We start from the raw sequence: 27,950 nt of genomic DNA on the forward strand, positions 1-27,950 counted from the left end.
GAATACAAACGTGAAAATACTAGAATGTAGTTGTAGAAAAAAAGCATTATTTGTTTTATTCTTTTCAGGATGGATTGGAACACCAAGCATTTAAGCACCTCAAAGGGAAAAAAATGCTTCTCAAACAGCACAGCACATTTAGGTGTTTCCCTGTCATATGAAGGCTCTTTTTACCTAACCCTATCAACCCAGGTGAACCACTTGATCTGTTCTTCTTCCCCTTGTAGCATCTTGATGGCAACTGAGCTTCTCCATATAGACCACGGTCTGGTACAGTAACACATCTAATGGGGTCAAGCAATGTTCAACTCTACATATATTTTTATTATACATAGTTCAATTGTTATATTATGTATATAGCAGAAAAAGGAGACACAATTTTGGAGAGACAGCTCTAAATGTAAAATGGTGTCTGCCTGTCATACTACTTGCAGACCTGAAGGGGGCATTAAATGCAAAACCCATGTCCACAAATCATAATCACATTTAAAATGATGTATTAGCACAGACTCACACACTACTCACTTCTTTCAACAAGCACTTCAACCAATATGAAAGACCTGAGGCACAAGATTGTTTCAGTCACTTTTCACTGCTCACCTAAGTGGGGCACACTGTAAGTGCATCAATCACCATGACAACATTGTTGCCCATTATTTAGTACAGAGCCAAAGTTGACAGGGCTTGGCATCGCTGAAACTATACACTGAATTGTCATTATTAGTCCACAGGTCCTTCTTTCAGAAGGATAGGCCCTGAACTCAACCATGTCTGATGACTTCTGTGTGATTTGGGTTAGAAACAGACAATCTGAAGATCAGGACGCCTCTTCATCACTGTCTTCTGCACCCTCTGCGGCCATTGCTCCACTCCCTTCTACCTCTTCTTCCCTTTCTTCTTCTTCTTCCTTTTCTTCTTCAGATGTCTTGGCTTCATCGCTGTCATTCTCATCATCATCTTCCCTGTAAAAAAAAGTGCAAGCACATGCAGACTAAATTCTCAAACAAACAGCTCAACCCTTACATCTCATTTTGACTTGGTAGGTGTATAATTGGTAAACTGAGGACATCAAATGTCATTCATCCCCTGATGGCATCCCATTTCTGCTCACCTAGTGTATAACAATAAATTGAATGTACAAAAAGATGAGCACACAAATACTTAGATGAGCCAAAACATTGATGACTCACATTTGGAGTGAATGACATTAATTAGCTCATAACATTGGTGCTTGGCCAGATTAGATGGGAAGTGAACAGTGCATCCCCGTTATCTATGTGTCGGATGCAAGAGAAAAGTGCAGACATAAAGACCTGACACTTTGACAAGGGCTTATCATTATGGCGAGACAACTGGGCTCGAGCATCTCCAAAACGGTAAGGCTTGTAGGATGTTCCCTGCCAGCAGTGGCCGTAGGAGAGACAAACCACTAACCAGATCCAGGGTATTGGGCGCCCACGACCATTAAAGGCCACCCCATCTGTGCCAAACCGAGAGAAGAGCTACTGTGGTACACGTCGCAGAAAATTGTAAATGATGGTTGCGAGTGAGGTGTCGCATATTAGACTACATAGCCGCATACAGGTCAGTGCCCATGTCAACACCGGTCTCCCTATAACCTAATTCCTATAAGGTGGTGGCTGCAAACCCATAGATACGTTTTGGTTATTTTGACTAGTTATACTTCAAAGGGGAAACCCCCCCTTCCACACCAACAGAAGCAGTCAAGTTGGCTGGTTAGGAAGGTTAAGTAGAACTCATACACATTTTACCCTGTACACCTTTAAAGAAGAACTGAGGTCAATTCAACCAAAAATCCAGCATCAGATGTGGTGAGATTTGTCCAAAAGCAAAAATTGCCACGTCCAATTGGGCCAATAAAAGTAGATTTGATGTACTGTCTAATATTACATTGTGTGATCTGATTTGGTGTGCCATGCCAAGAGCTACTCACCTCATGGGTCTGTTCAGATTCATACACGTTCTGCCTGAGTCTACATCAAAGGGATCTGTGCATACACAAACAGAAAAAACATGCTCAGGAAACATTAGAAATCAAAAACATAACCAGCCATAATTTAGGTTTAAAGGTAGTAACAGCAAAGCAAAGGTGTCCATCATGTACCCTCAGCCTCACCTAGTTCCTCCTCCTGAGGGGCGGAGTTCAGATAGTCTTTTTCCACAGCCAGCAACTCCTTTTCTGACTGGCTAGCGGCATAGCCTTCCAGCAGGGTATGGTTGAGTTCCAGGAAACCATGTCCCCATTTAAACTTTTTGAGAAGTATCACTGCCAGGTCCCGAAAACCTGAAATCACACACACACACACATATATATATAAAGCTCTGCAATGAAGAAAAACTCAGCATGTAGTAAAGCACACTAAACCTCCAATCAAACATGCCTTCTCTTGATTACATTACTTTTCACATGCACTGCCTTTATCCAAAGTGACTGACAGTACTGGCACTTCTATAGGTGCTTTTCCACTGCAGGAACTCGCGGGCCATTTTAAGTTTTCCACGGCAGGGCCTCTTGGGTAGATCCTTCTGAACGGTCCTGAAACTACTGGGTGGTGTTTGCAGTAATGGTTGACGATTATTAGTTAAACTTGACGTGAGTGAAAGACAACAAGTGCCATTCTTTTTAAGCCAGCAAGAATATTTTTTACCAGACCTTACGTGGTGAATACGGCGAGCTTAAAGAGTTAACATGTTGAGGTTACGGTCACTGACTGAACAAGACATGAACATAACATCAGCTGAAACCTAGGCTTTAATTAATCAAAGTGTTGCTGGTATCTTCATTTATCAAATAATTACAGCAGCCATGAAGCCATTTAATCGAGTGTTAGCAGCTTTATAGGAACATTCAACAGCTGTCTTGACCTTGGGGTAATCCAAACGTTATTTCGAAATTCTCTGGTTTAGCGGCCTAATGTTGGTGCTGCCACTGGAAAAATATATCATTATTTTCGAGTGCTTGGAACTGATACTGCGATCAAAGAGCCAAGGCTATGGTCAAGTCTAGTAGTTCCTACACTGTAATGGAAACGGATCGGCTGAAAGGAGCGATAAGGGGGCCATTACCTGTTCCCAGTTTGGACCACCTGGTAAGTGCCTAGAGTTTCTGCAGTGAAAAAGCGCCTTTTCAGTATGTATGGTCTCAGATAATGAAACAATATTACAACATATATGACAGCATATAGTAAGCCCTGTAAATTCAAGTTTTCAAGTGTGATTGGCTGAAAGATGCTTACCTACAATACAAAAAGTGGCAGCATAAGCCTCTACGCAGGACAGCCGGCAGGGTTTACCATAGTTGACGGGATTGGCTGCAACTAGGTAAGGCAACAGTCGTGGGTGAGAGCCAATCATCTTGTTGAAGGGTGTGTCCTCCAGCCGTGCCCATGAACAGTCGATCACAGCTACGCCACTCCGAGCAACAATCTCCCTGCCGACCAGATGGGAAATGGGCAAAGGATGCACACAAGACGTCAAGTTTTGCACCACTTGGAGTGCCACTGACTACATTTCATGTCACTGTATTGCATGTTTGCTCATAAGACGAGAGATTCTTTTGAAATGGGTAATTCAAAAGGATCTAGCCCTTAATGGCTACATCATGTGTGTTGACCAATACAACTATTGGCTCACCGGTCTGCAGGGGTGACATATCTGGTCCCCATGGGGCTGAGGATTAGGCCATTGAAGCGCTGGTTAATACGCAACCCACGCACTAGGCCTTTGCGTACCAGCTTTCTGCCAGTACAGCGCTTTGGATCGCAGTGGCCCAGGTCCCACATTGCCAAGGGGCATGGCAGCTTCACCACCCCTGCTCCCTCTACGGCTGGCTCCTCACTAGCTGCACAACGTATAAACACACAAGTACTTTGGTCAACATATATACACACACACAAGTACTTATAGTCAGATATAAAGAAATAACTACCCATGAGTGGTATGTGTAACATAATGAACATATGCTGCAGATCCAGACTATCCATAAGAGAGATGTCTTACAAAAATGGCACATATTTGTGACTTATCTTAACATGAGCCAGGTGGCATAATTAGCTGATGTGACTTATCTTAACATGAGCCAGGTGGCATAATTAGCTGATGCTGGGATTTAATAAATCATGAGACAATGGAGAGAAAACCAAGACAGACCTTGCAAGGCGCTATGCATCTCCTCAGTGAAGGTCTCCAATGACTTGCCCTTCATCTTGTGTCGAGTATCTTTCCCCCGATTCACATACCGTTCACTTTTCCCTGCTTTCTTCTTTCCCATTCTTAATCTCTTTCGATATCGAAGTTACTCCACAAATTACTTGATCCACTTAACGTTAACGAACTAAACGTGTAACAGTGCAATCCCCTGATCTGGAAACAAAACAAGTTACCAAAACCAGCAAAACAGTTTTCTATGTCAACAAATCTTGTCAACATGTGCTCACTTAAACTGGCCAGTAGTGCGTAAACATGACACGAGAGCTTCAAGAGGTTCAGTTAGCTAACTAGCTACCTAAGTTAGCATAGTTCGCTGGGGGGTTGCCATTTTGAAAGACAGGGTAAAGAGCCAATTTCATATTCAAAACACATGATTCACCAATGGCACTAATCTTGTAATAACACATGTTACTATTTTCAAAGACAGACGATGCTGCTCAACACAGCGTTTCTTGCTAACTTCTTGAAACTTACGTTGTAGATCTGTCACTGCCAGCTGTCATTGAGCATGCGCAACAATATAACAGCCTGGATATTTAATTTTCATAAAGAAAAAAATAACTTCATAAAATTAATATCAGATGACCAGTGCGACGTATAGGGTGGATGCATTCATTGATAAATTGTGAGATGTATGTTAATGATATTACATTAAAATTGTACAAATCGTTCGGTGTGTCAGCTGACTAAATCACGTGTTCAGGCAGCACAAACATGGCTCTTACGTTAAAATAAGGATGTACTGCTCAGTGTTTAGAAGACAATAAATGCATAATGTGTCATATATGTGGGCGATATTTCCACTTGCTATGTCTGATTGTACTGGGTGAGTGTCACATTTTTTTGTTTCATGTAATACAACGGCTAGGTTGAGTTGTACCACTGGCTCAAGTAAATAAGAACTTCCATTAACCACCTTGTGTAGGTTACGCTTCACGATGGCCACATTCACGGTTTTCTTACTTCACAGAAGTCCCGATTATAGTTTCCAGATTTCTCTGTTTGATTTTCAGTGGATGTCGCGTTTTCAGGGAAGATGAAAATAGTGGAGGAGCCCAATACTTTTGGGTAAGTGACTGCCACATTTCAGCTTTAGACGTACCTGAGTATCTGTCAGATAAATAACTTTAACAAAGTCTAAATTGATGGGCTGTTTGCCGTCTGGAATGTAAGGTTATTACTGATTGGTGATCGATTGATGACTTAAAGGTTAAATCTTTAATAATTGTATCCTAGTAAGTTCATAGATCATCAAGTTTATATGCATCGTCTGATCGTGTTTACGGTGCTGGGAGCAGACAGCATGGAGTGGATATTAAATATATGAATATAGCTAACAGGTCATATACACTGTAAATGATGTTCAGGTCTTTTCTTTCAGGCTAAACAATCACTTCCTGGCCCAGGGTACAAGGCTACAGGCTAGGACCAACCCTTCCCCTGTAATAGGACCCCCCCACCTACATCATCTGGCAGGAAAGTGCTTCAGTTACATCGAATCCACGTGAGTACTGACCATGATTGCAGTGCAAGCTATTGAAACAAGTGCGGTTTAGTGTGTGTGTGTGGCTTTGTGTGTATACATTCTAAAGGTGTGGCAGTGTTAAAATAGTGTTGTTTGCTCACAGGTATAAATATGAGTTCTGCCCATTCCATAATATAACCCAGCATGAACAGACATTCAGGTGGAACGCCTACAGTGGAATCCTGGGGTGAGTAACCATAAAACAGTGGCGCAAGGTAATGATACACAAACATCAAACAACAGCAACACATTGTTGAAACACCTAACCTATCTAATCATTAATCATTATTCAAACCATAGTTTATATTATAGTATCAACAATTGAAACCTGACAGTTTTAAAGTTAACAGCATTGTATCCAGGGGCGCAGATAGCACTGGGGACGGGGGGGACGGGGGGTCCCCCCCAGATTCATAGTGACCCCGATCCGTCCCCACCACTCTCCCTACGTAAGGCGACAATCATCAGTTAATAACTCTGCACAGCTGATTAGGCGATGTTAGGGTCCCCCCCAGTTCAAAAATCCCATCTGCACCGCTGATTGTATCATACTGCTGTAAAAACAGGGTAGAAGTAGACAGTCGAGCTATCCAGTATCCAGAAATCTAGGTATGTTTGATGTGATGTAAGGTGGAAAAACAAGTTTTGTGTTAAAGTTGAATATGGAACTGTGTGGGTTTTTCCCCCCTGAGCAGAAACAGCCAGATTGCTCCCCAAAAACACAAGGCCTGTATCTTATATTTAACCCAATAATCTGATGGCTCATTGATCTGTCCATTCCATGTGTGTGTAGGATCTGGCAGGAGTGGGAGATTCAGAATAACTCTTTTACTGGCATGTGGATGAGAGAGGGAGACCCATGTGGGAACAAGAACAGACAAACCAAGGTGGAGTGTGTGTTTTATTGCACGTCATGGCACTCCTTTTACCTGGGTTTTTTTCTTGGGTGTTTGACACTTGTGTGTGTGTGTGTGTGTGTGTGTGTGTCCAGGTGCTTCTGGCTTGTGGAAACAGCAGTAAACTAGCAGGGGTGTCGGAGCCCCAAACCTGTGTTTATTCCGTAACATTTGAGACACCATTAGTTTGCCACCAACACTCCCTCCTGGGTAAGCACAGAAATTAGAGATTTCTCAAAACAGTTCAAAACAGAAAATAACATTGTATGTATGTATGTACCTTATATGTATTGCATCCACATCACTGCGCAAATATGTGCCGGTAGTTTACCCTACACTCGGTGAGAAGCTGCAGAAGGAGTGGGATGAGGCTGAACAGGCTCGATACGACGGTCTCATCACCGATCAGGTAGTACATATTAAACAAAACACAGATACCATCACCCAGATTTGTCTTTTTTTCCGCTTCAACAGTATTTCTGTCTGTTTGAGTAGGGTTACAGTAAGCTGCTGCGGGACCTGTTCGAGGAGGCGGGTTTCCTGAAGCGCTCCCAGCCGAAACCAGAGGAGCCAGAACGCACCCAGAAGGCCCAGCAGACAATGGATCAGTGCAGACAGGTCTGTGTATGGGGGTTAACTTAAAGAGACAGTTATAAATGTTTGTATGCCTCAAATGTTTGTATGCTTGTGTTGACAGGACATTGAGAAGAAAAATGCTGAAATTGAAAGACTACGCGCTCTTCTGTCACAACACAACATTCCCTATGATCTGAGCCCTGGTAAACTACACACACACACACACCATAATATTTGTCTTGCATAAGTTAACACATCAGCTGAAACCATTCTGTAGACTTATGCTACTTCTGTAAACTTATGCCCTATCATGTTTCTTCTCCCACTCTGCCTTTCCCCATATATTTTAGTCAGACCCAAAGCACCGGTGACTGTTGCTGTACAGGAAGGGCAGCGTCTCCGTGGTGATACAGGCCTTATTGCTGATCTGCTATGATTTCACAGGCAGCCGGCAGCCTTCACCCACAGTGCCCAGTTGTGCAAACATGACCCCAGATAATAATTCTGCTGGTTGACCTCACTTGATGCAGGCATCTTAACCAACCGAGGATTCACTAGCTAACAATGTTGAAAGACTGCACAAGTTGGGGAACACTGGAAAGTGAAAGTGTCCGCACTGACCAGTTTTCAGAGCCAGGCAGGCAGTGGACAGGAAGAAGTATTTCAGTACTCCTTATTCTTCAGTCTTCAGCTACATTCAGATAGAACCTACTTGAAGTGACCTCTAAAACGTCTGACATCTCTGGCTCTGTACTGGGAATCTACGTTTGATTCCTTTTTTATTTAAAAAAATGTAAAAATTGACATTGATCATGAACCAACCCATTTACATTGACTAGGACCCTGTGGGTATTTTTTTTAAAGAGCCAGTGGTGTGTAATAAGGATCACATGTGGTCAGTGAAAGGAGAGTTCAATGGTCCATTAATTGCCATGACAGTACCATACAAGAGTATGTACAGAAGAGTGTTTTATCGTGAATTAATAAAGAGCCTGTTTTAATGAACATATTTCTTCATATAATTTTACCTAGCCATTTTTTTTCTGTCTATGTTCTTCCATGTTGTATATTTTATATAGGAGGAAGGCCAGATAGAATTGATATCTCAAATGCACTTTGTAGTGTTTTAATAAAATTTGTGGGGGTCTCTGATTTTTGGGTGTATTTGATATAAATGTGTCACTCTTTCCGTGGGGGAAGAGAATGTGGTCAAAAGGTCCTCACGCGATCTGTGTGAAGGTGTATGCGTACATGGTGATAGGAAAGACCTTATTTGTCATAAGGAAGGGGAGGGGTGTGTCTGAGGGGGTCTAGTTCAAGGTGAGGGTGTGTAAGGGAGGGGACAGTATGGGGTTTACCTAGATATGAAAGGTCTGAATGCCAGGCAGGGCTAAATGCTAATAGACCCAGCTCCAACAATCTTGTTTTGGCTGAGACAAAAGGCAAGAATCAAGTCTAATAGGCCTGGCTCCATACCCCTGGTGTGGCTGAGAGTAAGGGTAGAGATCAATTGGTATGGCCTAGTATGTGAAACCTTCCAATATCTTACACCTTGCTTCTGTGGTGACATTTTATAATGCGCACTGTATGGCTATAGCAATTTCTCCAACTCTTTCTCTCTCTCGCCCACATCTTGTGAAAGCAGGATCCTGGGGAAATGTTTAGTTCATATGGCACAGACCTGCAAGCATAATGACTGGGATGGATGGAGTGGAGTATTCACTGATTGCCAATTTCAGAAAATCAACAGTCAGTAAACCATCCATAACATACCTGCCAACTAGTCCTAACCTTTGGTTGTCAATTGTCATCCTTCAGTGGTAATGTTACTATATACTTCCTGAAAAGTGAATCCAAGATGTGAAATTATAGGATACCTCAAAAATCTAATTATGCAGATTTCAGTTCTAAATGTCCTTTGTGGGAAGCATACAAAATTCCTGGTTTGTACTTGCAAAATATAAATGCCCTTAAAATGAAAAATAAAATTGTATTTGTTTATGTGGTGCAAGATTTTTTTAGTTGCAAATAACTAGTTGAACTTTCAGGCGAACGAGTCAGTATAAATGGAAAAACAACTATTTCCCCTATATTTCAACGCAATTTTACCCAGGTGTGACAAAGTCCACAAAAATGTAGGCAACAGGACAGGTATGTTGTGTTGTACTGGACGGCAGAACAACACCATACAATAGAAACCCACTTGCTGGGATCCGCCTCGGTGGTGGAATGACCTTGCGCTGTCCTTTCCAGTGACAGCCTTGGTATATTTGACAAATGCTTAAAAACTCACCTTTTAATCTATCATCTGTCTAATTAGTTAATTTCCATTGTCATAATTTAATATAATCCATGTCAAATTTAATATTTGTATACCGGCGTTGCCTCTTATTTTAGCATGGTTATTGACACATTTCATTTTAAACGAAACATATAAAATCTTTATAAAATAAATTAAATATAAAATCATCAGGAAATATTATTAATTAATAATCTTATGTCATGAATATGTATCATTATAATAGGGTGAGTTAGCTTAATATCTAAATATAGACACCAACCAGATTTTACCTGAACATTGGACACTGACAATGAGGGAAAAGTTCAACAACATGAAGAATGTTGCTTGTGTGTAGATCTGGGAACATGGTAATATTTTCCAAGATGCTGTATTTTATGTAATCACACTGACATGTATATGATTCATGCCACACCAATACAAATAAGTAGTTAACCTTTGACTTACCAAGTTATTGTCCATATTTGCATTCTAAGACTGGACGGATGGTTAATGAACAAAAACGGCTATGTCACTGACGTTGACACATATAGGTGAGGCCAAAGTATATAGATTGAAAAGAACAACAGATTACTCCAACTCTATCGCTGGTCTGCCATGGACGCATCAAGAACATGGATCCTCATTGTGTTGGTCATACCGACTTTTAACTGTAAGTGTCTCATTCTCATGCCTTAAACTTTGATTTTGGGAATAGATGTTATCGCAGGTGTGTACTACTGACTCACGCAGATAAACAGAGAGAGTCGTTTTTCTGTGAATTGAATGGTAAATGTGTAATGGGTGCCTGTATGAAAATGTTCTGTATATCTGTTACATGTTATACATCCACTGGACCCTCATCTAGTCAGTATAATGCTATACAGGACAGGACACAAAAGCATACAAATGCCATTTGGGGTTGACATGACATGTACCAACATTAGACAGGCATCATCAAGATAATGGGACACACATTTTCAATACATCTGCTTAAATGTTGCTAACACAAATATTTTTGAAATTACTGTCAGATTTTTTTTTATTTACTCCCAACTTTGTTGACCTCACCTGGGTGTTGTTTTGGGGCGTTGTTTCCACCAGTGCCTTGCTTAGTTGTGTGGCGTCTTTGCAGAGTTTTTGAGTCTGTTTCCACTTCTCTGTAAAGTTTGAGGTTTCCCTGACTTCCCTGGGGTTATTAAACTGTTTTTCTTGATATTTTTTACTGTTCTTTTTGGACTTTGATCATTTTGATCACATTGTGACTGTGACTGTGTCCTACCACTGCTCTATGGCTCAACTGACAGAGTTCTCAGCTGACAAGCAGGAGACCTGGGTTTGATCCTCATCAGTCAACTCTCTATGACAATTACACATTATGAGGACGTCTCTTTTAAGTCCTTTAATTACATCACAGACCACACTAAACACGTGATCCATGCCATTGGTCATGTATATTAGCACATCATAATAGTTGTGTGGCTAGGTAAATATTTCAGAAGGGAAGGTAAAGCACACAGATGAGCCCAATATTCTATTTGTCTCTTCACTGTGTGTGTGTTGATATATAATGAATGCGTGTTTAATGTCAAACGTTCACAAGTTCAAGTTAGGTTTTCTGAAACACACAGACATCTACACCGATATTTCATTGTGTTTGTGTAATTACTGTACATTTTATCTGTAGGCTTTCCCCGGATTGAAAATGCAACCACTGCCCCAAATGAAAACATCACCAGTCCTGGTAAAGTATATGTGTGTGTTTGTATGAGTATGTAAAGTTGTATGAGTGTGTTTGTAAGAGTGCGAGTATGTAAATACATTATATAAAGTGTGCTCAGAAAGTATTCAGACCCATTAACTTTTTCACATTTTGTTATGTTGCAGCCTTATGCTAAAATCATCCCGAAAAACCATCTCTTGAAAACGTGCTACAAAAACTTGTTATAACAAATTATAAACACAGATCAATCCTTACATCCTTTTCATCTCTGTTAGTTGATTATGTGTTTAATTCTGCTCTACACATCTCCAGGTGTCACCCTTGCTACCAGTGAAACCATAACCAGTACTGGGAAAGGAAGTACGACTCCTGATGTAAGACCCACAACAACAGCCACCACCTCTGACACCACAGGGACAATAACTACTGCAGAGAGTAAGTTATATTCCTATTAAATTTCCACTGATCATTCAAAGCAGCACATTTAAGACAAAGCTTTTGAATTCACAATAAACTTGTAATAATCCCTTATGCACATCACACAAATGAACGCAGAACTATATAACTGAACAGTTAATATGTGTATTACTGTATACACTAAATCACATATCATTCATGCTGCACATTCACTAATAATGTGTTTTAGACACTGCATTCACTGGGCAGAGACTAACTGCTGTATTGTTGCAGAGCATAGAGTGAAACCCTATGGAACCCATACACATTCCACACAACTTTCAGACACGTCCATTTGACAGAGGAGTACTCTCATTTTGGTTTGTGTTTCCTCCTTAGAATTCAACCATATTGAAATTGTATCTTAATATCACTAAAATATAATAACCAGCTTCTTTAGACTGCCAGTGCACACACACCCATATATAGGACACCTTCAGTGGGATAACCCAGTGCAATGCAAGCACTATATAACACCTGAAGAGACATCAGTGTAAAAAATATTGCTTTGGCTGAAAGTAACACATTATAGCACCAAATAAGTGGCATATTTATATCTGACCTTCATGTTGTAATATGAAGAAATTTCACAAAGTGAATCATTACGTTTCTTGTAAGGAAGAAAAAAGGGACTTCACTGACTTAATGCAGTTGAACATTAACCACACATTCTATCTCTCCGTCAGATTGTGGGCAAGCCCCTCTGAACAGCCGGATTGTGGGTGGAGAGGGCGCCCCTTCTGGCAATTGGCCCTGGCAGGTTAGCATCCATTATGACATCTTAGGACAACACATCTGTGGAGGGACTCTCATCAACAACCAGTGGGTGCTAACTGCTGCCCACTGCATTGAGAGGTAAACACAAGCCTGCATACTGTAATAGCATAGCATGATATGAACCTTATTTAGACTCATTATCATTCATATGTGTTAAGGATAGAATGTGGATTTGAGCTGTATATAACCCTTATCTGCGTTTGCATATTTCAGCTCAGCTGCCTTGTACACAATCTACCTGGGCAGGCAGACCCAGTATACCCTTGCCAACCCCAATGAAGTCAGGCGTTCTGTCCAGTCAATCATCATTCATCCTGACTACTTGAATAAGCCATTTGCTAATGACATTGCTCTTTTGAAGCTGAGTGAGCCGGTCACTTTCACCGACTATATCAGACCCGCCTGCCTGTCATCCAACATGAGCACTTTCCACAATGCCACCACCTGCTGGGCTACTGGCTGGGGAAATGTGGGCGTTGGAGGTACTATTCAATTTGAACATAAACTAACTCTGAAATTATACCTGTGTACAAGTGAGATATTATTTGCATGTGAAGACTTCATACAAGCATTTATGGTTTACATTTTTGTAGTTTTTTACAGCTATTAAATTAATGTTAAGAAAAAGCATTTTACATGAAGATAAAAGGCAAAAAGATGACAGTTACATTTTGTTTGATTTATCTCTTCTGCCAGAGTCCCTTCCATATCCTCAGACACTTCAGGAAGTGAAGCTTCAGGTAGTGGGGAACAAAGAGTGTGCCTGCAAGTTTGAAACTATTTTGGCTGGTGTCATTCAGCCCACTATGATCTGTGCTGGAGGGAAGGTGGGAAAAGCTGTTTGTCAGGTAAGGCAACTATTTACAAAGCTATAAAAAGAGGCATGAGGTGTGCTGATTGTTGATGTGTTTGTCAAATAGAAAACTGAACATCTCTCTTCTGACCTCTTGACCCCTCCTTCCAGGGAGATTCTGGAGGTCCCCTGCAGTGCAAACAAGGCTCCGTGTGGGTGCAGGCTGGTATTACCAACTTTGTGGTCCCATGTGCCACTGGTAAAGCCCCAGACGTCTATGCCCGTGTGTCTGCATTCCAGACTTGGATCATGAAGGAAGTGGGAGATGGACCAGGTCTTGGCTTTGTGAAATACACCTCCAATGGCATGGACACAGATAATGATTTCACCTGCAACATCACAAAAGATAGTAAGTGGACATTTTCAAATAACCTTCCATCTACTTTTGATCTAAACTCTCTGTGCTGTGCAGTTACTCTACATAATAAAGTAAACCAGATCTAATATAGTTATAATGCTGGATGCAACTAAAGAGTGCAACACAACTAGGGGGAAATTGTTGGATGAAATGCCTCAGCAGTACTTTTCTTGTGAACCACTTTCTTGTTTACCTCTCCAGATTTCACACTTCTGCTTGATCTCTCTCTGTTGCACTTGAAACTGCCTTAAATATAAAGTATAACATTATAAAGATTTCCTCAGTACAATTATACAACCTGGAACATATACCTGCGCTCAGACCATTTTTTAATTAAGGAATTCTCACTTTGTATTTCAAAGCGATAATAAAGATAAAGAAGAGACATGATGAACAGATCTTAGAGGTGTCAATATTCAGCATTTTTAGGCGATGTGTCAGTAAAGTTTACTGTGTTGTCTCTAGTTTGTGGCACAGCTCCTCTCAGTAGCAGGATAGTTGGAGGACAGGATGCCTCTGCAGGGAACTGGCCATGGCAGGTCAGCCTCGAGAGACCATATGGTCACGTGTGTGGAGGTTCCCTCATCAACAAGGAGTGGGTGCTGTCTGCTGCTCACTGCTTCAGCAGGTAAGTGGCCACAGCATCTTTCTGCTAGTCCACCTTCTGCTAGTCCACCGTATTTAGCAAAAGATAGTTATCTCTGGCAGTGTTTCTAAACATGGTCCTTGAGCCTGCCCAACTTATCATTTATGGTCCCAAACATGTTCCAGAGTGAGTATGCATTTGGTAGCGGAGAAGTGAGTCCACAGTCAAATTTGTACAAGAAGACTTTTTACTTTCTTCTTCTCCTACCATCCACACTTTTCTCTGTTTATCTATTCCCCATCAGTGCTGACACAAGCGGGTGGACCATCCGTCTGGGTCGACAGTCTATGTACGGTCAGAACCCAAATGAAATGTCTACAACCGTGGCTGAGATAATTCTACATCCTAAGTATGATGCTTCCACAAACGAGAATGACATGGCTTTGCTCAGGCTGAGCAGCGCTGTCTCCTTCACCAACTACATTAGACCCGTCTGTCTGGCAGCCAGCGGCAGCATCTTTCACCAGGGCACAGACAGCTGGGTCACTGGCTGGGGAAACATCAGAGAAGGAGGTGACATTTCTTGATCAACTATTAATTATACATAAAATAGGTACGCTTTTGATTAACACTTCTGCTCACCGAGAGCCAAGAGCCAACAAATGGGCTCATCATGGATTTCCAATGGAAAATGTCCAAGAACTCTGAACAGAAGAAACTGCTAGGCAACATGTTACATGTGAATGGAAATGGAAAGACTAAAAAATAACATGCATTGTTACCATGATTGTAAAAATGTCTTGATCATTATTTAAACTCGCATTGTAATAATATATGAATGATGCATTCGATGTTATCAATCTCATAAAATTAAACACTAGCCTGCAAAATGCAAATTAGCTTAGCACCATCTTGACTGCTGTCCTCTTCTCTGCTCTTCATTCCACTCTCTGCTCTCAGAGTCCCTTCCATACCCAAGGGCTCTTCAGGAAGTGGAGGTTCCTGTGGTTGACAACAAAGAGTGTGATGAGCTCTTAACATTTACAAGAATTACAGACAACATGCTTTGCGCTGGCCTTCCTGAAGGAGGGAAAGACTCTTGCCAGGTACATCTGGATTTCTTTCAACATCATTTATCCATTTTTAAATATTTAACCTCACACCACCCACATATTTGCATCAATATTACTGTTGTAAATCAACTGGTCAACAATTGAAAAAAAAACACATTTTTTATTTCTTTCAACAGGGTGACTCAGGTGGTCCAATGGTGCACAAACAGGATTCTGCATGGGTCCAGTCTGGGGTGGTTAGTTTTGGGATTGGCTGTGCTCGACCTAAGTTACCTGGAGTCTACGCCAGGGTATCCAGTTATGAAGACTGGATCAAATCCTACATCAGAAGTGACCCACCGGGCTTCGTCCGGGTCATCACCACTACTCCACTGCCTCCAGTTTCCCCCACAGCCAGTGGGAACACCGTCACATGCTCAGTCTGCCTGCATCTCCTCCTCTCTTTTTTCCTCCTCTCTCTTGTCTGATTGGATATGGAGTATAATGTCTGATTCTGTTTAAATGGATGGTTGTGACATTCGTCTTTTCTTTTTACAATTAATTTACTCTAACTGTAATATTGTCCTTACATACATCAATAAAAAGGGGCAATGCTTGGTCATCGCATACTAACTAACTAAGAAGCACAGTTACAGTCTGGACTCAAAGTTCAGTCCTGACAAAGACTCTGTATTTTATGAAAAGAATATTGACATTTTTCCATAACAGAAGTGAGGAAAAATACTGCTAAATGAGGCAGACAAAAATGAACCCATAACAAAGCAACAACAGCTTCATAGGGGCTCACTTTCTAGCATGTACCAGACTTTGGTAATCGTTTATACTGTAAAAAAAAGTTTGCATTAAAACATGTGGTTTCAGTTGCCCAAGACATCGGCCTTGTCATATAGACACAGATCACTAAATTATTCTTGCATGTTTAGCAACTGCAAAAATACATATACTAAGTGGAATTATTACTGAATTATTGTTGAAATAATTAGCTCTCATCGACAAGTAACCATGAAAGGTCTGGATTTGAAGAATGTATCGGAAGTTTGTAAAATAAGTATGAGAAAAAAACTGCAATAAACTTAAAATGCTACTTCTATGAACTTGTTCTGCTTTTTTGTGGACACATAAGGAAACATACAACACTCTCTGACATTATTAGGCCTATCCAGCGTTTTACACTCATCCATTCACATTTTATGGATGGATGGATTTGATGCTAAATACAGGTGCAAAATTGAATTGCTTTAATTTCACCACAAGATTACTTTAAACTGACCAGTGTCTACGTAGTTTCCAGGAAGTGCCTAATATTTACAGTCTAAACAGGCCTATCAGATGACATGTTAAATGTACTTTACACTGCAGGAGATGCTATGTGATTCACTGAGGGGCTGGATTGAGCAGCAAGTAACTGCGCAGGCTCCAAAAAGGACTTAAGATATATTTTCCACCATTGATTTCTCTCTGCATGGCTGTGATGGCAGGATCCATGTACACTGTGGCTGCAATCATTTGTGTAAATGGTAATTACGTAACTGTGTGGCTGTTTTATAATGCGTCAGAGGGGAATACAGCTTTACATCATTATAGCTTTAGGTTGATTATAGCCTAGATTCTGGACAATTACATTCACACCGTGTCACAGAGGAATTCATATTACAATTGTTCAGTCTTTGCTGAGTTTTTGAGTCTGCCACCTCGTATCACAAGTTGCCAAGTCTCTGTAAGGTTGGATGCTTTCCCTGACTTACCTGGGGTTATTAAACCGCTTTTGTATATATATATCTTGGACTGTTCTATATTTTGATGGTGGAATTTTAATTTTTTATTTCTATCACATTGTGACTTTGACTGTGCCCTACCACTGCTCTATGCCTCAACTGACAGTGATGTCAAGTCGTATGTGTGGGTTTGTGAGATTGTCAGTATGTAAAGTTATATGCATGTATGTGTGTGTTTGTATGAGTGTGAGTATGTAGATGTACTGTATACCGGTATGCATGTATGTGAATGTTCGTATGATTGTGAGTATGTAAAGTTGGATGCATGTATGTGTGTGTTTGCATGAGTGTGAATATGTAAATACATTATATGCAGTCCCTTCACTTTTTCATTTTTTGTTATGTTGCAGCCTCAGTTAAATTTTCCTCATCAATCTACACTCATTTTCTGACTGTACTGTATATTGAGTAGGTATGTTTGTGTGAGTATTTAAATATATATACAATGTACTGTATGTGTCCAGCTGAGTGACATCGTTAGTTCTACCTTCAAACATCTTGAAAACGATAAAACCATAACTAGTACTCGGAATGGAAGTACCACTCCTGATGTAAGACCCACAACAACAGCCACCACCTCTGACACTACAGGGACAATAACTACGGCAGACAGTAAGTTATACAAAGCACGAAAAGCACACAAATCATTCAAATCCTTAAGACAAATCTTTTGAATTAACTATGAAGTTGTAATAATCCCTTATGCACATCAAGCAGGGACTAACCGCTGTATACTTATGAAGGAGTTGCAATTCAGGATTGAAGATCAGAATTCTTCTCCATGTTAACATCTTCTAATTTAAAATCTAATATTCTCCACCTATCTGTGGTATTAGAAAATCCACCAACAGTAGACAGCAGCGCATAGAGTGGAACCCTATGGAACCCGGAATGCCATTATAACCACACAACTTTCAGACACGTCCATTTGACAGAGCAGTACTCTCATTGTGCTTTGTTTTTTCTCTCCTTAGAATTCAACCATATTGGATATGTATCTTTATATCACTAAAATATAATAAACAGCTCCTTTAGACTGCCAGTGCACACACATCCATATATAGGACACCATCAGTGGGAAAACCCAGTGCAATGCAAGCACTATATTACACCTGAAGAGACATCAGTGGTAAAATATTGACAATACAGACAATGATTTCACCTGCAACATCATACAGAACAGTACAGGCAATAAGTGCAAATATTCAAAAACCCTCCATCTTTTAAGTTAAACTTTCTGTGCTGTGCAGTTACTCTACATAATAAAGTAAACCAGATCTAAGACACCCTCAGATCTGATATAGCCCTGAACTGTGAACGTGGGTTGGCTCCAGATGATTTAGAGAGTGGGGGAAACTTTGGGGGCAGCAGGCAGGGGCGAAGAGAGCAGCGGTCACAACAAGGAGACATCAAAGGTGGGGTGGATCCTTAGGGAATAGAGCAACTGGAGCAGGTAGGACACTGGGTTGATCCTCTGGACCACCTTAAATAGACCAATGGACCGGGGGGCGAGTTTGCAAGACTCTACCTCGGTCGTGGAGTAATTCGCAGCTGATGCATCTGCTGGGTCCATGGATCCGGGGGAGTCTTTCTTTCAGGGCTTAAGACTCAGTGATGAGTTTGACAAAGGGCGAGGTATAAATACAAGGGAAATTGGTCATGTGACTCACTGACAAGCAGGCGGGAACAGAAAATGCAGGAAAAAACAAACAAAGGCAGGAAGTAAACACAAAAGGTGAAAGGTCAGGAAATAAACACATGGACAACAAAACACAAAGCAAATGGAGTCCTTTGGCGGCATCTAGAGGCCAACAAATGTCCCAACTCGTGACAGATGATGAACAGATCTTAGAGGTGTCAACATTTAGCATTTTTAGGCGATGCTTCAGTAAAGTTTACTGTGTTGTCTCTAGTTTGTGGCACAGCTCCTCTCAGTAGCAGGATAGTTGGAGGACAGGATGCCTCTGCAAGGAGCTGGCCATGGCAGGTCAGCCTCCAGAGACCATATGGTCACGTGTGTGGAGGTTCCCTCATCAACAAGGAGTGGGTGCTGTCTGCTGCTCACTGCTTCAGCAGGTAAGTGGCCACAGCATCTTTCTTGTAGTGTGCCTTTGCTGCTGCTTTTATCGATCCTATTAAGCAAAAGATGGTTATCTCTGGCAGTGTTTACCATACATACCAAAATGTTTTTTTATATGTTTTTTAATGCTTTGTAAGTCGCTTTGGACAAACTACTATACTATAACCATAACCATAACCATAACCATAACCTTATAGAAATGTTAAACATAATACTAATAGTAGTGTGATGTACCTAAATAATATGTGTTTACTGATGGTCATTCCATACAATTTCCATTCTCACTCTATATTTTAAGAGAGTTAAGAAAAGAAAAAATGGTTCCCTTAGTTTTTGTGTTTCTGTTTAAATGATGAATGGATATTCTGGGATGGGGTGTAAACCACTGTGTTCCCATCACTTTTAATATTTGTATACCTTTGCCTCTCATTTTAGCATAGTTATTTACACATTTTAAACAAGTTTTAAACAAAAAATATAAAATATAACAATTTAAAGAGAAACCGTCTATTCAAGCTAAAAAGCAAAAAACGGGCTACAAATGTCGCAGAAGAAATGCCTATGTACATAGAAAAGTGTGTGATCTTTCATCAGGAAATATTATTAATTAATAAGCTTATGTCATGAATATGTGTCATTATGATAGGGTGAGTTAGCTTAATATCTAACTATAGACACCAACCAGATTTTAACTGAACATTGGACCCCATTGATAATGAGGGAAAAGTTCAACAACATGAAGAATGTTGCTTGTATGGATGTAGATCTGGGAACATGGTAATATTTTCCAAGATGCTGTATTTTATGTAATCACACTGACATTGGACTGTTCATGTAAAGGGTTCTTGCCCAACCAATACAAATAAATAGTTGACCTTAAATTTCCCAAGTTATTGTCCATATTTGTACTGCATTCAAAGATTGAATTGATGGTTAATGAACAAAAAATGTCAATGACGTTGAAAAATATAGGTGAGGCCAAAGTATATAGATAGAAAAGAACAACATAATACTCCAACTCTATCGCTGTTCTGCCATGGACGCATCAAGAACATGGATCCTCATTGTGTTGGTCATACCGACTTTCAACTGTGAGTGTCTCATTCTCATGCCTTAAACTTTGATTTTGGGAATAGATGTTATCGCAGGTGTGTACTACTGAGTGATCTACGCAGATATTATGCAGATATACAGCGAGAGTCATCTAGTCAGTATAATGCTATAAGGCAGATATCTGTACAGAGATATGTGAAGAGAATTCAAATGCAGCACAGTTTGTCAGCTTTTCAAATGAATTTTGGAAGCAATTGGACAATTTAAATCCAAGAGAACTTTGACCTACTCAGTAGATAATGCCTTCAAGAAATTGTGATATTTAAGTTTTGAAATAACTCTATTGATCTACATCAAATGATGTTACATACATTAATCATTATTCTCCCTAGGTTTGGCTTGGCTTAGCTTGTTTGAGATTTAACTCACATAATGAAAAAAATAAGTGCTGGATGAGTAGTTTTGACGCAACAGATATTTTAATTTGTTATTCATAGGAAAAGATGTTAAATTCCTTGTGCTATTGGTGGGGGACTTCCCACAGCGGCTAATCCTGCCTGTCACATGCAAGTACTCATAGCCAACAACCTACTCAATATAACAATTGCCCAACCATAGATCCTGAGCAGCAGGAACACATAACTGGCTGGTGACAGCCGCAACACGCACCACTTGTTGTACCCGAGATCTGTAAAGGCCGTCCTACATGTGACATGACATGTACCAACATAAGACAGGCATTATCAGGAAAATGGGACACACATTTTCAATACATCTGCTTAAATGTTGCTGACACAAATATGTGCTACCATGGGATGTAGCATGAGATAGAGAAGGAAAAGAACAGGAAACTAAAAGGATACTTCCAGTTCATTGTTTTTACTAAAGCGCATGAAGCACACTTTCCATGACAGGCATATTCGCCTTATATCATTTGTTTTATCTGTCCTTTAACAGTGTAGAGTTTTAAAATATTATCTGCATGTAGAACAGCGAGCTTAACTTTATATGAGACAACTGTCAGAACTCTGGGGTTGTGGTTGTCCACCAGATTTCCAAACTGTGTCCTACCACTGTTCTGTGGCTCAACTGACGTCTCTCTTAAGTCATTTAATTACATCACAGACCACACTAAACATGTGATCCATGCCATTGTTCATGCATATTAGCACACCATAATAGTTGTGTGGCTAGGTCAATATTTCAGAAGGGAAGGTAAAGCACACAGATCTAAACTATTGGCCCTACCCCATTCCCAATATTCTATTTGTCTCTCCATTGTGTGTGTATTAATGAATGCGTGTTTGATGTCAAACACTCACAAGTTCAAGTTAGGCTCTCTGAAACATACCGACATCTACACCGATATTTCATTGTGTTTGTGTAATAGCATTTTATCTCTAGATCTCTAGGCTTTCCCCGCATTGAAAATGCCACACATGTCACTAGTCCTGGTAAAGTGTGTGTGTGTGTTTGCATGTGTTTGAGTATGTAAATACATTATATAAAGTGCATTCAGAAAGTATTCAGACCCCTTAACCTTTTCACATTTTGTTATGTTTTAATTCATTTAAATTCAATTTTCCTCATCAATCTACACTCAATATCCCATGATGACAAAATGAAAACAGGATTTTAGAACTTTTTACAATCTGAATACTGTATATTGTGTAGGTGTGTGTGTATTTAAATATGTATACAGTGTATGTGCCCAGCTGAGTGACATATTTTGTTCTACCTTCAAACATCTCTTGAAAACGTACTAAAATAACTTGAAAGACAGTGTGTATATTTCAACAATATGACACGACGTGAGAGTGGGGTTGGTAAAGGTTATCCACAGATGTGATTCTGCCAGAAATATTACACGTTATAAACACAGAACAATCCTTACATACTTTCCATCTCTGTCATTTGATTATGTGTTTAATTCTGCTCTACACATCTCAAGGTGTCACCCTTGCTACCGGTGAAACCATAACTAGTCCAGGGAATGGGAGTACCACTCCTGATGTAAGACCCACAACAACAGCCACCACCTCTGACACTACAGGGACAATAACTACTGCAGACAGTAAGATATATTCTTATTTCATTTCCACTGATCATTCAAAGCAGCACATTTAAGACAAAGCTTTTGAATTCACAAAGAACTTGTAATAATTCTGTTATGCACATCACACAATGAACGCAGAACTCTATAACTGAACAGTTAATATGTGTATTATCAGTACTGTATACACTGTATACACGCACATCCATATAGGAAACCTTCAGTGGGATAACCCAGGGCAATGCAAGCACTATATTACACCTGAAGAGACATCAGGGAAAGTATTGTTTTGGCTGAAAGTAACACATTATAGCACCAAATAAGTGGCATATTTATATCTGACCTTCATGTTGCAATATGAAGAAGTTTCACGAAGTGAATCATTAAGTTTCTTGTAAGGAAGAAAAAAAGGACTTCACTGACTTAATGCAGTTGAACATTAACCACACATTTGACCTCTCCGTCAGATTGTGGGCAAGCCCCTCTGAACAGCCGGATTGTGGGTATATACAGACGTGGACAAAATTGTTGGTACCCTTCCGTTAAAGAAAGAAAAACCCACAATGGTCACTGAAATAACTTGAAACTGACAAGCTCCAGTTTTGTCTCATCTTTCCAAAGGACATTCTCCCAGAAGCCCTGTGGCTTGTCAATATGCATTTTGGCAAATTCCAGTCTCGCTTTTGTATGATTTGCTTTCAACCAACAGTGGTGTCCTCCTCGGTCGACTTTGGCTCAAACAGCGACGTATGGTGCGATCTGACACTGATGTACCTTGACCTTGGAGTTCACCTCTAATCTCGTTGGAAGTTGTTCTGGGCTCTTTGGTTACCATTCGTATTATCCGTCTCTTCAATTTGTCATCAATTTTCCTCTTGCAGCCACATCCAGGGAGGTTGGCTACAGTCCCCTGGACCTTAAACTTCTGAATAATATGTGCAACTGTAGTCACAGGAATATCAAGCTGCTTGGAGATGGTCTTATAGCCTTTACCTTTAACATGCTTGTCTATAATTTTCTTTCTAATCTCCTGAAACAACTCTGTCCTTAGCTTTCTGTGGTCCATGTTCAGTGTGATACACATCCTGATACCAAACACCACAGTGACTACTTTTCACCCTTTAAAAATGCAGACTGACTGATTACAAGTTTGAAGACACCTGTCATACTAATTAAAGGACACACCTTAGTTTAACATGTCCCTATGGTCAAATTATTTTCAATCTTTTCTAGGGTTACCATCATTTTTGTCCAGGCCAGTTTGATTCGTTTATTTTTTTAAATTATTCTGTTGAACCACAATTCAAAAGCAATGTCTGATATTCATTAGTTAATTTTCAGTACATTTGTATTTATTATTACTTTTGTCAGTTTCAAGTTACTTCAGTGACCATTGTGGCTTTTTCTTCCTTTAGCGGAAGGGTACCAACAATTTTGTTCACGTCTGTATATATGACCTTCATGTTGCAATATGAAGTAATGTCACAGTTAATCAGTTTTGTAAGGAAGTAAAAAGATTATCACTGAATTTCTGCAACCTGGAATATATACCTGTTCTGAAACAATTTTTTTAATTAAGGAATTGTCACTTTGTATTTTAAAGCGATAATAAAGAGGTAAAGAGACAGGTGTCAACATTTAGCATTTTAGGCGATGCTTCAGTAAAGTTTATTGTCTCGTCTCTTGTCACATTCCACCTCTCCGTCAGATTGTGGGCAAGCCCCTCTGAACAGCCGGATTGTGGGTGGAGAGGGCGCCCCTTCTGGCAATTGGCCCTGGCAGGTTAGTATCCATTCTGATGTAGGAAAACACAATTGTGGAGGGACTCTCATCAACAACCAGTGGGTGCTAACTGCCGCCCACTGCTTGAGAAGGTAAACACAAGCCTGCATACTGCATACTGTAATAGCATAGCATTTCATTAACCTTATTTAGACTCATTGTCTTTCATATGTGTTAAGGATAGAATGTGGATTTGAGATGCACATAACCATTATGTGGGTTTGCATATTTCAGACGTGATCCCACCTTGTACACTGTTTACCTGGGCAGGCAGACCCAGAATATCACTGCCAACCCTAATGAAGTCAAGTGTTCTGTCCAGTCAATCATGACTCATCCTGACTACGAAAATAAGCCATTTGATAATGACATTGCTCTAATGAAGCTGAGTGAGCCGGTCACTTTCACCGCATATATCAGACCCGCCTGCCTGCCATCCAACACTAGCACTTTCCACAACGCCACCACCTGCTGGGCTACTGGCTGGGGCTCTGTGAACCTTGGGGGTACTATTCCATTTTGACATACAGTATATAACTCTGAAATTATACTTGTGTACAAGAGAGATATTATTTGCATGTCAACACTTCATGAAAGCATTTATGGTATAAATCTTTGGAGGTTTTAAAGCTATTCAATTAGCATTTTACATGAAGATAAAAAGCAAAAATGTAACAGTTACATTTTGTTTGATTTATCTCTTCTGCCAGAGCCCCTTCCATCTCCTCAGACACTGCAGGAAGTGGAGCTTCAAGTAGTGGGGAACAAAGAGTGTGCCTGCAAGGTTAAGAACACTTATTTGGGTGACGTCATTCAGCCCACTATGATCTGTGCTGGAGGGAAGGAGGGAAAAGCTGTCTGTCATGTAAGGCAACTATTTACAAAACTATAAAAAGAGGCATGTTGATGTGTTTGTCAAGTAGAAAAAAACTGAACACCTCGCCGTTGACCCCTTGACCCATCCTTCCAGGGAGATTCTGGAGGTCCCCTGCAGTGCAAACAAGGCTCCGTGTGGGTGCAGGCTGGTGTTACCAACTTTGGGGTGCCATGTGGCACTGGTACAGCCCCAGACGTCTATGCCCGTGTGTCTGCATTCCAGACTTGGATCGTGACGGAAGTGGGAGATGGACCAGGTCTTGGCTTTGTGAAATTCACCTCCAATGGCACGGACACAGACAATGATTTCACCTGCAACATCAATCAGAACAGTAAAGACAGTAAGTGGAAATATTCGAATAACCTTCCATCTACTTTTAATCTAAACTCTCTGTGCTGTGCAGTTACTTTACATCAGGGGTTTTCAACTGGGGGTCCGCGGCCCCCTGGTGGTCTGCGACGGCATTGCAGGAGGTCCGCGACATGAGCCTATGTTGATCAGTTCACCATTGACTTTTTTATTTTTATAAATTCGCTTTGATATTTCAATACATTTCCAGATTACTCTTGAATATCGTAAAAAATATCTAAAATAAGAAAAATATGTCAATCTACATAGTCTGAATAGCCAAGTCGCATTGCCTGAAATATACTGATGTTATGTAGACCCATATTCAGCGAAGAAATTACACTGACAAGTGCTACAGGCGGAATATGTGTGCAGGGGGAGGGGCCGTGGTGGCGGCGGTTAGTGATATACCCTGATAATTTCACATATTTTAGTGTTATAGGCAGAATATGTGTGCTAGGCAGAATAGGCGTGGCGGCGGCGGTTACAAACACGCACGCGCACGAAGGCACATCAGTCAGCCGCAAATTACTTTCTAGTCAGAATGGTGGTCCCTGGGGACAAAACCAGTTGAAAACCCCTACTCTACCTTATAAAGTAAACCAGATCTAATATAGTCATCATGGTGGATGCAGCTACAGGGTGCAACACAACTAGGATGAAATTGTTGGATGAAATGCCTCAGCAATTTTTTTGTGAACCACTTAAGTTTACCTCTCCAGCTTTCACAATTCTGCTTGACTACAACAATCTGTCTCTGTTGCACTTGAAACTGGCCAAAATATAAAGTATAACATTTCCTCAGTACAATTATGCAACCTGGAAAAAATACCTGCTCTCAGACCATTTTTTAATTAAGGAAATGTCACTTTGTATTTCGCTAATAAAGAGACGACGAGACATGATGAACAGATCTTAGAGGTGTCAACATTTAGCATTTTTAGGCGATGCTTCAGTAAAGTTTACTGTGTTGTCTCTAGTTTGTGGCACAGCTCCTCTCAGTAGCAGAATAGTTGGAGGACAGGATGCCTCTGCAGGGAGCTGGCCATGGCAGGTCAGCCTCGAGAGACTATATGGTCACGTGTGTGGAGGTTCCCTCATCAACAAGGAGTGGGTGCTGTCTGCTGCTCACTGCTTTGGCAGGTAAGTGGCAAAAGATTCTTATCTCTGGCAATATTTCTAAACATGATCCTTGAGCCTGCCCAACTTATCATTTCTGGTTCTAAACATGCTCTAGACTACAGTGGGTATGTATTTTGTAGCGGCGAAGTGCGCCCACAGTAAAATGTGTACGAGAAGGCCTTTTCGCTTCATCTTCTTCTCCTACCACCCACACTTTTCTCTGTTGATCTATTCCCCAACAGTGCTGACACAAGCGGGTGGACCATCCGTCTGGGTCGACAATCTATGGACGGTCCGAACCCAAATGAAGAGTCTAGCACCTTGGCTGAGATAATTCTACATCCTAAGTATGATGCTTCCACAAATGAGAATGACATGGCTTTGCTCAGGCTGACCAGCGCTGTCCCCTTCACCAACTACATTAGACCCGTCTGTCTGGCAGCCAGCGGCAGCATCTTTCACCAGGGCACAGAAAGCTGGCTCACTGGCTGGGGAAACATCAGAGAAGGAGGTGACATTTCTTGATCAACTATTAATTATACTTAAAATAGGTATGCTTTTGATTAACACTTCTGCTAACCAAGAGCCAAGAGCCAACAAATGGGCTAATGGATTTCCAGTGGAAAATGTCCAAGAACTCTGAACAGAAGAAACAACTGCTAGAAACATGTGACATGGAAATGGAAAGACTAAAAAATAACATGCATTCTAACCATGATTGTAAAAATGTCTCATCGATCATTATTTAAAATCACGCTCTAATAATATGCGAATGATGCATTTCATGTCATCAATCTCATGAAACTAAGCGCTAGTCTCCAGAATAACTTACAGCATCTGCTGTCCTTATCTCTGCTCTTCATTCCACTCTCTGCTTTCAGAGTCCCTTCCATACCCAGGGGTTCTTCAGGAAGTGGCGGTTCCTGTGGTTGACAACAAAGAGTGTGATGAGCTCTTAACATTTACAAGAATTACAGAAAACATGATATGCGCTGGCCTTCCTGAAGGAGGGAAAGACTCTTGCCAGGTATATCTGGATTTCTTTCAACATTATTTATCCATTTTTAAATATTTAATCTCACACCACCCACATATTTGCATCAACATTACTGTTCTAAATCAACTGGTCAACAATTGGAAAAGACAATTACAATCTTGAGTTGTGTTGTTTTCTCCCAAACCAGCACAGAGATGTACAAAAACGGCCATGTTTACACATTTTTCATTTCTTTCAACAGGGTGACTCAGGTGGTCCAATGGTGCACAAACAGGACTCTGCATGGGTCCAGTCTGGGGTGGTTAGTTTTGGGATTGGCTGTGCTCGACCTAAGTTACCTGGAGTCTACGCCAGGGTATCCCGTTATGAAGACTGGATCAAATCCTACATCAGGAGTGACCCACCAGGCTTCGTCCAGGTCTTCACCACTACTCCACTGCTTCCAGTTTCCCCCACAGCCAGTGGCAACACCGTCACATGCTCAGTCTTCCTGCATCTCCTCCTCTCTTTTTTCCTCCTCTCTCTTGTCTGA

General features: G+C 40.7%; 5 protein-coding genes across 6 annotated transcripts; 4 read left to right on the forward strand and 1 right to left on the reverse strand.

Moving 5' to 3' along the window:
* Window positions 1–303: 303 nt before the first annotated feature.
* tsr3 (TSR3 ribosome maturation factor) lies at window positions 304–4,780 on the reverse strand. 2 transcript variants are annotated; one of them, XM_012838919.3, is made up of 7 exons: window positions 4,705–4,780; window positions 4,171–4,383; window positions 3,655–3,862; window positions 3,258–3,451; window positions 2,138–2,305; window positions 1,955–2,009; window positions 304–962 (listed from the first exon to the last, which is right to left on the reverse strand). In XM_012838919.3, the coding sequence occupies exons 2-7, from the start codon at window positions 4,289–4,291 to the stop codon at window positions 818–820; spliced, it is 891 nt and encodes a 296-aa protein (XP_012694373.2). In that variant the 5' UTR covers window positions 4,292–4,383; window positions 4,705–4,780; the 3' UTR covers window positions 304–817. The 2 variants fall into 2 exon arrangements, with proteins under 2 accessions (XP_012694373.2, XP_031417563.1); XM_031561703.2 differs by lacking the exons at window positions 4,171–4,383; window positions 4,705–4,780 and adding an exon at window positions 3,950–4,062.
* Window positions 4,781–4,911: 131 nt separating this feature from the next.
* gnptg (N-acetylglucosamine-1-phosphate transferase subunit gamma) lies at window positions 4,912–8,379 on the forward strand. Its single transcript, XM_012838897.3, has 10 exons — window positions 4,912–5,056; window positions 5,244–5,298; window positions 5,612–5,734; window positions 5,859–5,942; window positions 6,549–6,642; window positions 6,747–6,861; window positions 6,978–7,060; window positions 7,147–7,269; window positions 7,349–7,430; window positions 7,578–8,379. Exons 1-10 carry the CDS (start codon window positions 5,005–5,007, stop codon window positions 7,661–7,663), a joined length of 897 nt encoding a protein of 298 aa, XP_012694351.2. The 5' UTR covers window positions 4,912–5,004; the 3' UTR covers window positions 7,664–8,379.
* A 3,881-nt stretch (window positions 8,380–12,260) lies between these two features.
* Window positions 12,261–13,809, forward strand: LOC116218788 (chymotrypsin-like protease CTRL-1). Its single transcript, XM_031561547.2, has 5 exons — window positions 12,261–12,297; window positions 12,371–12,539; window positions 12,675–12,943; window positions 13,158–13,309; window positions 13,426–13,809. Exons 1-5 carry the CDS (start codon window positions 12,261–12,263, stop codon window positions 13,756–13,758), a joined length of 960 nt encoding a protein of 319 aa, XP_031417407.1. The 3' UTR covers window positions 13,759–13,809.
* Window positions 13,769–15,890, forward strand: LOC105910189 (serine protease 27-like). The gene is made up of 5 exons (XM_031561548.1): window positions 13,769–13,844; window positions 14,102–14,300; window positions 14,563–14,831; window positions 15,219–15,364; window positions 15,508–15,890. Exons 1-5 carry the CDS (start codon window positions 13,769–13,771, stop codon window positions 15,796–15,798), a joined length of 981 nt encoding a protein of 326 aa, XP_031417408.1. The 3' UTR covers window positions 15,799–15,890.
* A 2,787-nt stretch (window positions 15,891–18,677) lies between these two features.
* LOC105910187 (polyserase-2-like) lies at window positions 18,678–27,950 on the forward strand. Its single transcript, XM_042703363.1, has 10 exons — window positions 18,678–18,741; window positions 19,020–19,182; window positions 23,960–24,166; window positions 24,309–24,580; window positions 24,785–24,939; window positions 25,045–25,348; window positions 26,244–26,442; window positions 26,664–26,932; window positions 27,303–27,448; window positions 27,660–27,950. Exons 1-10 carry the CDS (start codon window positions 18,678–18,680, stop codon window positions 27,948–27,950), a joined length of 2,070 nt encoding a protein of 689 aa, XP_042559297.1.

Source organism: Clupea harengus, chromosome 23, assembly GCF_900700415.2.
Source record: "Clupea harengus chromosome 23, Ch_v2.0.2, whole genome shotgun sequence".
Taxonomy (NCBI): domain Eukaryota; kingdom Metazoa; phylum Chordata; class Actinopteri; order Clupeiformes; family Clupeidae; genus Clupea; species Clupea harengus.